The sequence below is a fragment of the Gymnogyps californianus genome, chromosome 18 (genome assembly GCF_018139145.2).
Source record: "Gymnogyps californianus isolate 813 chromosome 18, ASM1813914v2, whole genome shotgun sequence".
NCBI classification, from domain to species: Eukaryota; Metazoa; Chordata; class Aves; order Accipitriformes; family Cathartidae; genus Gymnogyps; species Gymnogyps californianus.
This window is the reverse complement of record NC_059488.1, coordinates 7,902,478-7,920,308: the sequence shown is the minus strand read 5'-3', so window position 1 is coordinate 7,920,308 and position 17,831 is coordinate 7,902,478. Positions and strand designations below refer to the sequence as shown.

The 17,831-nt window shown below is 38.6% G+C and overlaps 1 protein-coding gene across 3 annotated transcripts in view; it reads left to right on the top strand.

Moving 5' to 3' along the window:
• The window catches only part of AK8 (adenylate kinase 8), a 73,204-nt gene that overhangs the window by 31,903 nt on the left and 23,470 nt on the right, over window positions 1-17,831 (top strand). For all 3 annotated transcript variants that reach the window (XM_050907936.1, XM_050907937.1, XM_050907938.1), the window contains one exon: window positions 12,523-12,664. In XM_050907936.1, the coding sequence (XP_050763893.1) occupies window positions 12,523-12,664 (142 nt within the window). The remainder of the gene's footprint in view (window positions 1-12,522; window positions 12,665-17,831) is intronic.

The window sequence follows — 17,831 nt, the reverse complement described above, 5'->3', positions numbered from 1 at the left end:
ATGGTTACCAATGACGCAAATATAGGGAGACAATCTTGCTGAAGATTGAGAAATCTCGGTTAAGCTTCAGTATTAATGGAATTTTGAGAAAACCCCCCCTGAGCAAAGAGAAATCTTCATTGTCTTTTATTTTTGGCAAGGAAAGTCATTTGGTGACGTGGAATGCTTGAAAGTCCCCTTTTTTGCACAATAGCTTAATTCTGAGAGTGAATTACACAGATCTGAAACCTGAGCCTATAAAATTAACTGAGATTCCCTTGATACCATACCAAGAGATTCAGTACTTTCTAAGCATTTCAAAAAGACCTTTGGCAGCCTGCAGCTTTGAGTGTTCTATCCCTCTGTCAGTCACTTTATCAAGCCACAAGGTAATTCATTTTAACGCTAAACTTCATCTCTAGTGAATGGATTGCATTTATTCGTAATACAGTAACTCAGCTAGTTCAATGCATTAATTTTCTGTGGCAGCCACCATATTGCTGGGACTAGGAGCTTATGTGGGAACCACGGGAGTGGAAAGCATGAATCTCTACAGCCTGGAAGAGAGAAGCTGGGTCCTGTGTAACACAGGCTCAGAGATCTAGGAGAGGATTTTCTGATTTAGAGATACTGCTAATCAGAATGGCCATTTAACTCAAAGGCAAGAGATCTTAGTGTATATTAATTGCAATGGATCCTAGATCTTCATGTATGGGAATAAATTCTTCATGTGTATAGTCTGATTGACCTGAATGTGGCTACTTGTGTATGCTGTCTAACTCACGTGTGGAGATCATTTTAAGCTCTGGTCCCATGTCTTTTTCATGGTATCCATTAATTTCAGAATCTTATGTGTATACTGTAATTTCACTTTCTTCTCATCTCTGTGAAGTAGAGGACAGACACTGTAAATACCTCACTCTCTAAATGTCAGTTATGGCTGAGGTGGGGGTTTGGATGATCTATTTATTCAAAGATAGGTCCTTTAATAGCTTTCTTTACTAAAATGTTCTTTGCGTATTTTATAAACTTCATCTTAACCATTAAAGTTCCTTAAAGAAGATACCAAAAGCATTCCCAGTAGAGTAAAATAATTGCACAGATTGTAATTTTTAGCCAGTCCTAAAAATATGCACATCCATAGTCCAAGGGAGCTGCTTTCATTTCAGGAAAATGAAATTGAAGTTGTAATTCCTTTATTCCTCCAAATTAGAAATTATTTCAGATTTAGATTATTTGTTTTAATATAGCATGCAAGGATAAAGCTGTACAATGCTTCTGACTGTTAATGGCAATCATAGCTATATTTCTGTGCATTGTGCTAAAAAATTCTCCCTTAGTTTTTGCTTGTATGCACATATCTTTTATTTGGTGGGGCATACTACAAAGTTAAGGGCTTAATAAAAATAAATATTATATAGCAATACCAGAAATAATAAGTTCTGTCATTTTGCTAATCCTCCTCTCCCAGGGATAACAAAGAATGAATTTACATTAGTAAACACTAACAAGAATTCATTACTGCCCTCACAAGAGGCTTGGAGAAAATGAAATAACATAGCCTACTGAAGAGGAAAGATGGGCAAAGAATCCTTGCTGTCTTGCTACAGAGTTACAACCAGGTTAATACAGAGGAAAGATTCTTACACTATTATTGACTACATTCTGTTTCAAGAAAATCACATTTGAAAAGTTAGTTTAGTCAATAGCAGACAGTGTTATAACTGGAAAAGCAATTAGAACTTCAAAATTTTCATTGCATTTCTAGTTATGTACCAAGTAAGCTTAGTTGTTCCTTTGGGCAAGGAATGATGCAAGTGATATTATCGCAGAATACCCTGGAACCAAAGACAGACCATGAGAAATGTTGCGCTCAAATCATTCCTAGTCAAAATGAAACTAGGGCCATAAAATCTTGAGGGCATGCCTCATATATTCTTAAAATGCTTGCCCTGGGGACTGATCTCAGTGTGGTTTCCCTTCTTGTGGACACAGTTGATTGCATACAATTAGTCATTTAAGATACGCCAACAGGCTACGTTGTGGTGTCATAAAAAGGCTCAAAAACCAGCTTGTTCAAAACTAACCTATTATTGAGTTGTTGAGGCTGTCCACTGTCTATTCTGTTCTAACTAACTCAGATCTTTTCTTGGTTTTAGGATTCACAAACATTCTTTGTATTGTTTTTTCCTGTACTGCTGCTTCATGTATACAACATGTATTTCAAGAACAGCCCAGGCAATTCTATTATTCACCCCAGAAGGCAACTCAGTGCATTCCCGTTTTCTGTATTTTCTAGTGTTTGCTGTCTCATAAAGACCTTATCTCCTGCTTTGTCAAACTTCTCAATTTTGTATATGGTAATTTATTTTGCTTAATGAAGGTAGCACAGATATTTTTGAGCCCATTAATTTTTTAATTCCCAGGACATTCTCGTCTACAGTTGGTACACACTAGATATTGAAAAATGCATTTTCAGTGAAAAGTTCAGCAACCTGACTGGTTTCTGTCTGTCATAAACATAGAGTTGTTCTTTGGACAACCAGTCTGAAATGCACAGACTTTTCCTTTAGGATATTGTGGTTTCCACTGAACACTGGGCAATTATTGCTAACTATACTCAGGGCAGAAAATTACCAGCATTGGAGTGTGAGACCAGTCTTCTGGTCACTAACTCCAGTTAGTTTACATCTTGGTCTAATGCTAAATTTAGCACACACCATTTGCTTGGGCAGCCTGGGAAGACTTCCATTTGGAGTAAGAGGTAAGTGTAGTGGCCAGAAGCCTTCCATAGGCAGCAAGACAACTCACATAAATTAATTCATTCAGTTTGATTCCTTCTGAAATGTTGTGAAGAGACTGGTCCTCGCCTTCTAGTAATTCAGGCTGTGGACAAATGATGCATATGTAGATAGCCCATTCATAGACCCCACAGGCTTGATGAAGACCTTTATGCAGAATTCGTGTCCCCAGGTTGCTGTAATTCTGAGGAGGGCTAGACTGCCTTCTGGACCTGTCTCTTTGAAAACATGGGCACGCATTAATTTAAAGTTCCATCTGCAGGATCTATGTTCACCATTTTAAAGGTGTCTGTCAGAATCCTATACCCTGGGAGAAAAAAAAAATGCAGAAGGCATAGCTGCTTTTTCCCCCCCTAAATGTCCCTGGTGTTTGCCCCTTGAGATGTTTGCATTTTATTAATGAAAATAGAAGCAGAAGCATTTTGGCATTGAGGGCATCACAAAAATAGGAAAGGTCATCAATCAGCTGAAAAGAAATTTGCATGCCATTCTGCTGTTCAATTTTCCGTGTTTTCATGGTGAAATAGTATGGAGTGATCACCGCTAATTAATATATCTGTTTGCAAGGCTGCAATAAATGGAGCCAAGAGAAGTGAGATGACAGGAAAACAGCATGAAGAGCAGGGGGCAAAAAAGAACACTCTCAAACCAGTAAGATTCTGCTTTTCAGCTGGAAGAACTGCTATTAGTTTGGGTAATTGTTTTTTCCACCAAAATGAAGATTCAGGTGGTAAAGAGGGCTGATTCATGGAAGACAGATAACATTGCACTGTTTGCAGCCTGTTAGAGTTGAACACACACAATCTGTGTTGTTTTTTCCCCTTCCTTTTTCTATTTTTTAAGTAGTAATATCTGAAGCTGTCCCCAATGGCAGTCTGCATGTGGGGGGTAAAATCTGGAATTCCCTAATTTCTCCTATTTTCTAATAAAAACCATTACTGTACAAATGTAGATTTTTTTTTTCCACCCCTTATTTTAAATTGGAATGGTTTTAAAGGGGTGCTTTTTGGTGTAGCCTCTGAAAGTTGGGGTCCCCTGGTGATTGTGATCACAGTCTCACTGAAAGCACTTGGGTTTTTTTTTTGACATCAAATTAATATTCTCATCACTAAGTGTGAAGTACATATTTGACAATAGAGCGGCTTCCTCTTTGTTAAAAACTTGCAAAGAGTTTCAGAGTTGAAAGGCTGAATAAATCTTTATATCTGAGGAGGTAAGCTTAGTGTTATTTCTTGTTTTTAACAGCACTGTACTGGCGAGCTGCAAGCTGTCTGAACATTGGAGAGAGACCCTTTGGGAGCTCCATTGGTTTTCAGCAAGTCTTTGCATGCAGTGTGTTTGTACTAGCTGAAGACAGCGCATGGCTCTCTAAATAATTTACAAGTTGATTAATAGACTCACATGGGTATAATTAGAAGAGGGAGAGACAGCAGCTACAGTAACGGGTACAGTGCTTGGGGGAACTAGAGACTTTATTTTTTTTAAAGAAACTTTCTAGGGTGCTTGGCGTTTGAAGATAAGTTGGGAAGAGCTCAGTGCCTCTTCTCTTTTGAAGTGGAAATAGGACAGTTTGAATCCGTCGAGTTTAATTTTTCACAAGCTTTAGGGGCCCTGCAGTGCAACTCCCTTTTTATTATTGAAAAAAACTCTCCATTTTTCTTTCATTTTTCACACACATGCACACACACGCGCACACACACACAGAGCCCAAACAGTAGCTAATAAATTGATTTTCTACTTTATTTAAGTTAGTTTTATAATGATGCTATATGTTCACCTATATGTGCACCTCAATCACAAATGTACTGTGTAAAGTTACGGAGATATTTATGAATACACCATACTTTAATTTATGCATTTTTAAGAAACCTTCACCTCTGTTTGACAATGCTTTTGAAGTAGCTCCGTTTTTCAAGTCAAACTTTTGACTTTTCCTCTGGGACTGCTACAAAGGTTTTTTTATGGAAAATAGGTAGCAGTCTTTTTTCCTGCTAGGAGAAAATTGGTGGTCAAGAGAACAAAATAAAATCTAAAATTTTTTTTTTTCTGTTTTAGGTGTCCATATTTTAATAAAAGATGCAAGGTTGTAGAATAGAAAGTTTTACATGAAGGCATATAGGCAGTAAGTTGTCATCTTCTTTCCTGAATTTTACTTTTTTATGTGTTGATTCACTACAATATGATAAATTAGTCCCCTTTTCCTTTATTTGAAAATCTAGAGTATATTTTTCTTTATTCTACACAACATGCAACAATCAGAATTGGCATATCTGGCTAGCAGATATTCAGGGCTGAAGTAACACTTGGGAGACTCAGTCTACAAAGACATTTTTAAAGGCCACCCCATTCAAGAGTAAAAACAAAACAACAACAAAAAACCACTCCAAAAAGCCAACCATGGAAGCCAGACCAGACAAAATAAATGTGGTTTTATTTAAGACTCTAGTGCAGTTGTTTTCTGAAGCAATTGTGATAATCAGTCAGTTAGTGGATATGGTCTGCCTACATAAATTTTGCCAGTCTCCTGGTTTTGCAGCAGTATTCACCATTATTATTGTTACTGGAGTATGGATAGTCCAATATTAGGCATCATAGCTCACAGGGATAGTGCTGCTGGAGTCTGTGGGTTTGCATGAGGGAGGGAGCAAAACAGGTTGTAAGTTAAAACGTATCAGATGCCCACAGATCCCATTTTTGGTCAGCGGGCATCATTGTGTGCCACCAAAATGCCACAAACCCTCATGGATTTGAGTGAGGTTGTGGCCCTTGGCCATACAGGGCCTCATGGTTATCAGGGGCTTTTAAACAGCAAAGCACAATATAAATGCTAAGTATTAATCTTTTATATTTATTTTGATCTTTATTGCTGACAGTCATTCTTAAAAACTTAGAAAAGTGGTGTTTCCTTTCCTGCTACTCTTCTTGCAGCACTAGCTCTTCAGCAAAGGGCTGCTGACTTCAATTCTGTTGGTTTTTCTGTTTGGAGTTTGGGATGGGGAAATCACGTGAGTTTTTATAAGAAAACCGGGAGGAAAAGCATGTTGTGTATTGGCAGCATCCCCTTTTATGGTCTTTGGAGTTTAACATCAAATTCTGGCCTTGGCTCTGTTTCACTGGGTGTCACACATATAGAATCAGGCTCCTGTACGAAACAGACTTTTTTAATGACAAGCAAAACATTTAATAGCTCTTGTGTATCACTTTACATTTTTGAATGTCCCTTTAATGTGGCTGGTAGGTGTCAGGAGGAGCAGTAAGGGGAGACACAGGACTAGGCAGCTGACCGCACTGTTGGGGATCTAGAGTGCGTGCTGGCACCAGGCATCACTGGTAAGGGACGACAAACCCCTTAACGTCCTCTCTTCTCATCACATGGTGAATCAGTATTTGGTATAGAAAGCCAAGATGTTTTTTGCCATGTTTATCAGACCAAATTGATTCTTTTTCGAATAGTATCACTGTCAAAAAGGGGTTTGTAGGCCAAATTCTGCCCTGCCACAAGCCTCTGTGTTCTTCAGTAGAGCTGAACTGGTTTAGAAATAAGGAGGAAATAGGGAACTTGATTGATAATGGAAATGATGCGTTAGATGGGTTAGAACTGTGGTTGCTGTCTTGTGTCTAGCTGTATTCTCTCTGCAGAAGCTGAAGGAGTAAAAAGAAGTAGTACAAATATACATTTTGTTACTAGTTTTAGAATCTTTCAGGTTAGAAACATCCCTGTGAGGTAATTCAGAGTAGCTTTTGTCTGGCAGGTGGGTAAACTGAGGCAGAAAACCTAATTCAGCTTGAGCCATGCTGCAATCGGTGAGTGAGCGTGGATGGGAACCCAGGTGTCTGGATCTTGACCTTCATGTCAGCCCACTAGATCATCCTGTGACTCACTGATAGCCTGGGCCATTAGGCAAATACACACAGACACTGACAACCTCGCAGAGGCTATTTTTAGGGGAAAAAAAGCTTTTTGTGTTTGTATGCTGGGTACTGAATTTGGATTGAATTTCCGTTGCTAAATCTGAAGATGCCACTAACAGGTAAAGCAGTGTAAGGGGCTGGAATCTTATCTAGTCACTAAATGTGATCAGATGTAGATTCCTGAATCTCTGGCTTGATAACTGTGAGAAAGCATGATGCACTCCTTTAGCATGCATTTCTGAAGGTATTAATTTATCACGTATCATTTGATTGATGATTTGGGATTGTACCTGCTTTAAAAATGTCATCACTTCCTCTTTAATACAGCTAATTCCTATTTTAAATGACTAAAAAGCTAAAAAAAAAAGTTCTAATATATTCGAAGAAACAAAAATATTTAAAATGTGGAAATGAAATATCATATTATTTATTTTACTGTATTAAAATAATTATTCCAATTCTTACAGGAAGCCACTCTCAGCAGTGCTGTATATGTAAAATGAGCGAGTGGAGACGGTATTTCTGTGTAAATTTTCCATTCTATGAAATTACTAAATAAGCGTTAGGGTACTTTGCTAAACGCCATGTCAATATTGTTACTTGCTGCGTTGCCTCTTTATTTGCCGGCTTCGCGTTAGCTTCAATAATCAGGACGTCAGAGACGCTTTCAGGTTGCCCGGGACAGCCCGGCGGTGTCCTAATTGAGGAGGACGAAGCGGGCTCCGGAGCGGGCTCCGTTTCCGTGAATTACCGAGATTTCGGCGGTTGAAGTCCCTGCCGCAGCGGCGGCTGCTGCCCGTCGGGCGGGTACCGGCTGCCGCCGCCGCCCCGCGCTGCCCGCCGCGCCCGGCAGGTGGCGCTAGAGAACAACCAACCGGGGCGGCGGCGGCGGCGAGCGGAGCGGAGCGGGGCCGGGCCGGGCGCAGGCGGTGTCCCGCCGGGGCTCCGCGGGGTGGGCGCCCCCGGCCTCCGGCCGAGCCCGTGGTGAGGAGGAAAGGCTCCCCTTCGCCTTACTGCATCGGAGCAAAAATGGGCCTTTTCCTCCCGCCGCCGGCACTGCAGACACACTTGGGTTGGTTTTTGTTATTTACAAAACTGGCTGTGTGCTATGAAATGGAAAAGCAGCCCGTTTTCACAAGTCTGGCGTGTTGGCAGGGTTAAATTAAAATATTGATCAACCTACGTGATGGTAAATCGCTGTTAAATCGTTCTCAAACACATTAAAAACAAATTGATACGATCTCTGAGGACCTTAATGCGGGCAAGAAAATAGAATACTTCTGTGAAAGACCCAAATCAAATCACCCATTGTGAATAATCCAGAGTTTATAGAGCAATAAGATAAGCAAATCTCATGCTTTGCTAAATTTGGGATTGACAGGACAATCCAGGAAAGTAGCCTTTGGCGGTAGCTTACATTCTGGGCAAGATGTTAACTGTCAAGTACTGGGATCAAGCCTCAGGCGTCTGAATTAGCTGTGAAAGTCTTCAGACCTAGCTTAAAAAAAAAAATAAAATCTCCAAGAGAAGGATAAAGGGTAAATGGACAATATTGTCAAAAGGACCTTGAACTTTTTACAGTACAAAGCTGACAATTTATATCTGCAAATGCGTTTATGCTGTACTTAGAATCGAGGTTTTATAGGTTTGGAGAAGTGAGTCAATACCCTTCAAAAGTCTGTTTTAAAGGGAAATATATGGAGGAGGAATCAATTTAAATATGATAATTGTATAGCTTGGAGCACTGACAGCATTGAAGCTATTGGAGAATAGTGCCCTGTAATCTCTCAAGTAGTGTTTTTGCATTTCAGACTGTGCCTTTAATGTTCTGTTACTTTTGTCTTGAGCAGATGGTATGATTTTGTCAACTGATGGCCTGATACGGTTTTCTATTAGTCCTGCAGATCTATGGGTTGGGTAGGAGCTAATAGGCCACACTCCTATGGGCTTCATGAGGAAGTACTTTTCATGAGAAGTACCTTATACTTGTGAAAACCTTTGAAGCTCTGGGAAGTAAATTTATTTTTTAATTGGTCTGCTGGAAGGTGCTGATTGACAGCCCTGGAGACAGAAAATCTCTAGGTGTCCACGCGGCAGTTCCAGCATGAACAGCAGCGCTTTAAGCCTCTGTTCCCTGTACCCTGCCTGATCATACTCTTGAATTGATTAGATCACTTCTTAGGTCCGCAGCTGCTAATTCAGCTGCCTAGTCTAGACCATTAACATGGTCGAGACAGGCCGGGAGATAAAGGAGTTACGGTGTCTGGTATTGATGTTAGGCAAGAACATATTCATGAATGAATTACTTTTCTATATGGAGCTGGCTGTGGCCTCATTCTGCCATGTATACCGTTTCTGAGGTTCACCGTGACCTTGGTCCACAGCTATGTACGGTGCTCTCAGCACAGGGTATCACTGTAGCTCAGCGGCTCTGCAGCATTACTTCTGAGGCGTGAATTTTACTCCTGTACCTTGATTTCTCACTTTAACAGAGATGTGCTTCCACATTACCTAATCTAGATATCTCTCTGTAGTACATTGTAATTTTTACAAGAAACTTATCTTTGGACTTCTCTAATGATAAAGTAAAATCTCTCTGGAGTCTCATTCCCCCAACTTTCAGAGTTGAAAACTCACACAAGCTTATGTTGAAAAGGAATTGATTATTCAAAGCTCTTGTGCTTCATAATCTACTTAAAACATGTAGATTGACTGTCTCATCAGAAAAGCTCTAAATTTTACTTCGCTATATAGCCCGTTGGGTCATGTGCTTAAGGCTAGGAGACCTCTGGCTAGTTACTTACAGACTGTGTGCCCCTCCAATTACAGGTTATTAATTTGCCTACATTCAAGAGACAGTTCCACATGAGTGAAAAGGAATACCATACTGCAGAGTTCTTCATTACCTACTCTGTCTGTACCACAGCAACATAAGAATAATACTGATTTCTTTCTTCCTTTTTTCCTCCCCCCCTTTTTTTTTTCCTCTGGTCTGTGGAAGATGTTTTACAGTTTTAATGCAGCTGTTTTAAGTGTGACTGTTCCTGTTCAAGGGCAGCTGATGTACTTTGTAATGCCATTGAACAGCCAACAAACTATGTTCCCCTATTGTGTTGAAGTGATAGGTATGTTTGCTAATCAAGAGGAGAGCAGAGCTTGCTGTCTGACTTGTTTATGTTTTATTTCTCACCATCAAGCTTTAGAGAGAGGCACAGAAAATATGTAAGCATCTATATTATTCAGTGATGTATATATGTACATGAGTGTACAAACAATCTAAAGTGTATTGCGGGTATCTTTGAGTCAGTCATCGCTGAAATTACCAACGTGTCAGGGTTACCACATATCCCCAGTATTACTCAAAAAACCCCAAACCTGGCATGCCGTTAGATAAATTGTTAATTAATTGTCACTGCATCTTGTTAGATTCTTTTTTTCCTCTTGTGATTGCTTCAGTTTTGTTCAAAAATAGTGACCAAAGTAGAGGATTTTGGTCATCAGGGTTCACAGAAAGCCTATGGGAAGTAATCAGATTGAGGAGATGCTGCCTGGTTCCCATCACAATTGCTTTTTAATTTTCTTGTAGGCTGTAGTGTTTCTCCTTCCCATATGCAAGATGGAAGTAATTTGGCCCCTGGAACTGGAGAATCTCTTACGATCTGCTGGAAGCTCAACAGCACAGTATACCCACTTATTTCTCTGTGCCGTTCCTGGGGCTTTCAGCCTCTACCCTGATTCCCTGTTCATCTCACAGGGATGTCAGCTCCACCAGAATCCTACATTAATGGAGTTTTACTCTTGGGTTTGTAGGTTTCATTCAAATCCCTTGCAAAACGGTCTTTAACCATTCTGAAAATTTTTCAAAAATACCCATGTAATTTGGCATCTTTGTAAATCCATGTTAATGATTCCAGTAGGAATCATGATAAAATAACATGCATGAAGACCGAAAGTTTAGTGCTGCAGCCAGAAATTCAAGACTACCAGGAATTCCACTGGTCTTTATATGGAATACATTTTGGGGAAAGAGAAGGTGGGATTTTTTTTTCCTTTCTTCCTACCAGGATGTCTTGGTTTTGTATTAGTTCTTGTAACCTGGAGGGTAGGGAGAACTGCCCTGCAAAGAGCACTGAAATTTTCCTGTTATCCCCTCTATGCCTGCCTGCAGCTCAGGTCTTAGACAGATAAGTATCATCTGTCTAATAACGTTTCTGCCTGCTGCTGCACTATTGTATAGTTAATTTTATGAATCCCATTTTTAATGGAATGCCTAGCTTCGCATTGTCATTTTGCTCTCTGTCAAGTGTCTGGTTTTATTCCATTCCTTTTTTCTTTTAGCAGATGGAGAATATTGCTCTCCTTAACTTGTTTTTTTTGTAATTTGAAGTGGGTATCCTCAATTAATACACTAATCTGTTTTCTAATTAATTCCCTGCGGTTTTCCTCCGTTTTTGCTGGTACATTGAATCCTGAATGCAATTCTGTAAACTCAGTAATTTGATTATTTAAAGAAGTAATGAATTTCATGACAGAGGTGTAAGTCTTTAGGAAACGTTAAATTTCAGGAAGCAAATGGATTCTATTATTGCGGTTTAAAACCTGCTTGTACCCAGGGTATAAATGTGCACTGATAATAATATACTCTACTAAAATACAGGCACATTCCTGTCAGCTAGTCCTAAAGCGAATTGCATTGTTAGAAATCTGACGCATACGCTCTCCTACAAGCACTTGTTGTATTTTTGTATGCAGATGCGATGGCAGGGTGAGTATCAAAACATCAACGTTCCATGATGTGGATTTATGTAGCATTTTTTATCACTTGTTTCCAGTAGAGGCAACAGTGTATTAGACATACTGTACAAATAAAGAGAAGGAACTCTCATTGCTTCTTGAAAATTGTTTTGGGTGCTTCTTTGGGAAGTAGCTTGAGGTGATTTTGCTGACTTTTCTTTGGGGTTATTTGACACTAAGCCCAACACATTGCAAGGGTCCTTGGAAAATTTATAGTCATTCTTGTTGAACCTAATCATTTAATTCTTCTGTAAAAAAAAATTAAAAAAAATTACAAGGTACATAAGTTTAAGTATCTTGATTAAAGTATTTTACTTTATGACGGCTATAGTGCAAATATGCAGGATACCTCCTTACCACCGTGTCCCATTAAATAGAATTTTAAAAGCTGCATAGTAATTGTAATCCCAGTCAGCATCTTGCTGATGTTCTCTCTTGCCCTAAAGAAAAATAATAATAGAGGAAAGAGAACTTTTATCTCTAAAATTAGGGAGTCATCAATGCAGTAATTACCGTAGTTGAAATACATTTTGGAAATTTATTTTCAGTTATAAAAGCTTCAAGCCTTTAGGCAAATTGGAGAAATATCGCATCTAGCCTGCTGCGGCAGAACCATTATCATCGGCTAAGTTAAACACAGAATGCTACAGAAATTTCTTTCCTGTTTTAGGATTTCTTTTACACAGCTCAGGTCATTATTTTTGCATTTTGATAAGATTGTGTCACACACTTCATTGTGACATCAGCCCAGTATGGCTGAGAGAAAAAGTACATTGCAAAATTATGTAGGCATCCATTTTTACCAAATACTTTGCTTTAGTGCTACAGTTCCTTATGAGTTTGGGGGTTCCATGATAGCACAGTAAGTATGCAAAAGTCAACAGTAACTCCTCTCTCCAAAATCTATCAATCACAAATGGGAATAACTCCTTGTGTTTTAGTTCCTGTAGCAGTCTAACCAGAAAAAGTAGTGTGTATCCTCCTTAATTGCAGACTCAGCATACAAAATAAATGTCATCTTCTTAATCCTTTGCAGTCCCAGACAACCTTGTTATGAAGATCCTGGCAGAACGCCTAAACTCGCTAGACTGCATGACCAATGGTTGGGTGCTTTATGGCTTCCCAAGAGACATAGAGCAGGGAGAACAGCTGCAAAAATCACATAATATTCCAAACAGGTAAGATATAAATTTAGCAATCACAACATTACATATATGAAAAATTTCTTTATGGAAAGATACAGGTCTTTATTGACATTGTATAGGCTGTTGCATCTTATTTATTTATTGCTTCCTTAGCTAGAGAAGGGGTCTTGCTCATGGAGAGTAGGAAATAGAGCATTGGCCTTACAAATCCTCCAGATGGCCAAACTGTGGGAGAGAGAAGAGGTTTGTTCTTCTGGTTATTTGTTTGAGTTGCCTCTAAAGGCAAACCATAAGAAATGGATTAAAGTTTGGATTATATCAGAAGGTGTATTTTATTTGCAGCAGGAGGGGGGATCTACATCTTCTTTCTTTAGCATTGGCATAATATCATGGAAATATATTAGTATTGTGCGGAGCTCATTATGAGACTTTTGGGTTTTGTGAAATAATTAAAAACAACATGAGAATTATATTTTATTTGAGCTATAATGAAGTGTTCAGAAATGTAATATAAGAGAAATGAGCATCAAAAGAGAACTGTTATGACTGCCAGACAAATAAAATGGAGTTAGTCTTTACAGCTGGTCCAAGGGTGGTGAGGATTTGAAATGCTGGTGTACTCATCAAAGCTGAGAGGCTTCTCCATTCCCCTCCCGCGGTTCCTGGTTCAGTCCATACCACTGGCTGACACAGTGGCCATTCCAAAGGCATACATTGGAAATTTGTAGTCTTTCTGCTTCCAGGAAGCTTATTCTTACCTAAAAACTAGTAATGGAAAAGGTATATTACCCACATAAGTGTTTAAGTTGGCAAAGTTACTCTTCCTGTGTCTCCTGCATGGCTGCCCTCAATCCACTCCCCGTACAGGGTATAGTGGAAAGATGTAAAAGGGTAAGATTGAGTTGGAGAGAGAAAAGAGGAGAGTGAAAAGGGAGGGAGCTAGCAGTCATGCCATCAAGGTTTAGAAATGAAAGTATGTGAAAACAGCAGTAGCTTGCTTTATTGAAAGTAAGACAAAATACATCTTAAACAGGAATCCATTTCATGAAAAAAGGGAGAAGGAATCTTGAAACTTATGCTAGATTCAGTTAAATAACATTTTCCATGGATTATTCTTCATGTGCATTTAGAAGGTAGGTCCTGAGTCCCTAAACACGTATCTGAGTACCTGAGGTCAGTCTGAATACTCAAGTGCACGCCGTGTGCTCCTTTACAGGATCGAGACCTCATCAAGTGAGGAAGAACAACTCATTATAAAATTGTATGTGTGGAAATTTGGCACTGATCCATTTGCTCAGCTTCCATTTTCTTTAAAGAGCTCCGCACATTCATATCTGAGTTGAGAATTTGGCCCCTACTATTTTACACAGGGGTTGAAGTAAGGGACAAAAATAGACATCATGCTACCTGATTGATTTTGGAGCTGATATTTTCCATGAAACTGAAGTAGTAGGTATATAAGGGAGAGAAGGTGATTATAAACAAAAGGACATATTGCAGCATAGGATAGCAGGGCAGTAATTCAGTTTCAGTTGTGATGCTAGTTATAAAACACTATCTGCAGAGGTGGTGTTTCTGACATCAGGAGAAAAACCTGATAGAATTATAGCCTTGGAATCAATCTGGGAATAGGATGCAGAAATCTATAAATCAGACACAGAACAATCTACAAAGTCTCATTTTTAGGAGGGCTCTGTTGATGAAATTAGATTAAAATAAATTTACATATATATCAAGTTTATTATTAAAATCTAGTCACCTCAGTAAACAAAATTATTTGTGAAAGAGTATGTTACTCTGTGTTTTGAACTCAAAGTAGACCTCTTTGGCTGATCAGAACACAGAGTTATTGTCTGCTTGTCAAGTCACAAATCTATTCCTTAGTGCTAATAAATGGTTAGTGTTCAAATACTATGTTTTATCTGACTCCCACCTCATAAAGCTAGTACACATAATACTAAATTATACAGCATTGAGCAGGATCAGTCTCCTGACTCCTCCATCTTATGGAAAGAAAAACAAACCTAGTAATTGATGGTAGAAGAGAAGGAAAATAAAGTTATTGGAAAACAAAATGGGCTATAAAGTTTGTTAAAATGTAATAATAAAAAAAAACTCATACAGCATCAGCCACTGTATCCAAAGAACTGCCCTGGAACAAAAAGGAAAATAATTCATTTTCCACTGAAAAAGTAAGGTACAGGGTTTTCTTTAAATTAGAATTTGCAGTAGAGCGAAGGCTTGCTTACAGACTGGTAGAGGAAAACCTGCCTGTATCAGACAAAACCTGTCTACCAAAGAACTGCTCTTTCTGTACTCAGAGAAGACGTGTATTGCTTTCTATGTTCCTCCCTATGAAGCAGTTACTGCTTAAGTGGACAGGATCCTAATCGTACTGAACTGTGGCAGCCTTTAGGGCAAATAAGAAGCTGAATCTATTAGTGGTCTCTCAGCTATCTAGTAAAAGAACACCATTAACCACTTAGTGCCTATGGTAAGTGGGAATCCAAATACAATTACAGGTTGGCATCTGAAGCTCAGAACTACTAACGCGAAGGACTGAATTCAGTTCCTCATCCAAATGAGCGTAAATAGATATTTTAGCTTTTTTTATTGTTAATGCTTGAGCAACAATAAGAAATGTATAGTATAGCCATGGATAGTTCTAATATACTGAAATTTCTATTTAATATCTACCAAAATATTTCTTATTCCCTTCTGCTCTCTCCCAAACTTACAGTTAAAATAAGATTCAGCAGCAACAGTGTCATCTGTTAGATATCTCTTGTCATTCGCTTCAGCTGGTTCATGACCAGCTGTCTGCTGGTTCCAGGCCAGCTTAAGGCAATCAGCAGTTTAAGGATTCCCTGAGCCAGAGGGTCATCTGGACAACTGTCTAATAGCCCATTTTCCTTGACTTTACAGTCTCTTTTTCAAGCCTGTACTTTTGGCCTCCACCAAATCGTATGGAAAGGAGTTTCACTTTTTCACTGGGTATCGTATGAAAATACTTCACAGTGTTTTTTCCGGGTTCCTTTCTTCTATTGAGGAACAGTTATAAGCATTCCCTGTTCAAGTCTCCTAACACTCCTGATTTTATGAGCCTCTTGTATATGCCTGTTCAGTCATCTCTTTCCCAGGCAAAGAACCGTGGTCTGCTTATCCTTTCCTTTCCTAGAAATCATTTCACTCTTGTGATCATCCTGTCTCCTTGTTTTCTACCTTCTCTAGTCATTCTAGCTGTTTCTTTGCTGAGATGGGACAACCAGAACTGCATTCAGTTTTGAGGGTAGCACTGTGTACTGGATGTATATATATTAGCATAAACATTTTTTTATTTTGATCTTAACTCCATTACTCATGATTGCTGATATTCTATTAGATGTTATTGTGATAGATTTTGGAAGAATGTCTTGTGTGTGTAGACTATGATAACTATACAGCGTCTCTTTCATTGAAAATATACTGAAAAATCACAGTGTCACAAATCGCAACTGAGTGTGTACAAACTCAGCAAGGAGCCTAAAGACCCTTTAACTCAAGATCTCTGTAGTTAAAATTGTGGCCAGGTTAGAGTTCTCCTCAAGCCCATAAAGCCAGCCCTTCCATCTGTGCCAATGGCCTCTGCTGCTAAGTGCGTCCTGGGATTCCCAGTTCCTCTGTTCCATCATTTCCTTTGTTTTTTTCCATCTGATCTGAATCCAGGGTCGATTGTTTTACATTTCAGTATTGATTAATTATATTACAGTAGAATCTACAAACAATACAAGTGGACAGACAAAGCTGGGCAGGGGAGGGATGAACTTGAGGATTGACCTAACAATACATATATAATATATTTCAAATATCCATTTTTCCAATATTAAAGTTTTTTCTTTCCCAGTAGAGAAAATAAACAGCACTATCTTCTCCAGTGCAAGTTTTCCAGCAGTGTTTTATTTGGTCTTCAAAACGATGTGGCTGTATCCCCGATTATGTAATCTTTTTACATAATATATTTAAAGCTTCTTTTTCATCACACCACTAAGAACCTGTACTCAAACAGTTTAGGATAATGAAGTTCCTAATTTCTAAGGTAGAATCTGTGAATATGTTGAAAAGGGAAAAATCAGAATGGAAAAAAAGATTTTTTTTTTTTTTTTTTTTTTTAACTATTTGGTCTTTACATGGGGCTTTCATATTTCTGCAGCTGATCCCAGTGTGGATTAGGGATAATAAACAGCCTATTAATGGAGGCCTGAACTAGGAAATGGAGTTTGAATCAGCAGCAAAATTCAATGGCTGGCGAAGGTTAATAACTCCATTACTATCAGCTCTATTTTTTAGCCGTTTGAAGAGCTAGGTGTTAGCCTTATCTTACTCCTCATTAATTGAGCTAATAGAACCCCAGTGACCCTACCATGCTGCCATTATCTGAGAGTTTACCAGACATGGACTGGAATACTTATCACTGAATATGTATTCCTCAGATTCATTTTTATATCAGAAATATTTTTGTTAAAGATTGGCTGTCTTCAGGTTTCTTTTTGTCTTTTAATTTCCTTGCTGCCTTCTGTAACAGCTACATATTTGGAAATTAAATGTAAATGACTTAATTAAAATCCTATCAAGGAACAAGCTAAGTCCCAAAATAGTTGCATCAAGGAAACATAATAGTGATTGAATTATTCTGACATGGAAAAATCTTACAGGGCATTTTTAAAACTTTGACCTAATTTAAATGATGGATATTGTGTATTTATAATAGATGTGTTTTTAATTGATGGCATACAAAAATCTGATGAGTAACAAAGAAGAAATGTTATAATTATATCTTCTTATTTTCTCCTCATTTTCAGGGGAAAAAAAAAAAAAAAACAGAAAAATGATGTGGTAATCAAGGTACTAAATCAGTACAATAAAATTTGCGTGCACCAGGGAGAGAGAGAAACAGTAGGAAAAGTCCAAGTGACCTATGTAGGATTTGGCTTAATTTATAAAGAACGTAGTAAAAATAATAGGCAGACCAATTCTGTTTCGATCATTCTCATTTTTTGTCTCTTCTGATTAGAAAGCAGCTTGCTCTTACCAGAGCCATTATACGGTTGCTGGTTTACTGACTGTTGTCTTCACTAGTGCTAATTGGTTTCCTTTTTATTATCACTTTACATATCAGTGCTCCCATCTCAGCTAGTCTCTTCCTCCTCCATCACATGTTCAA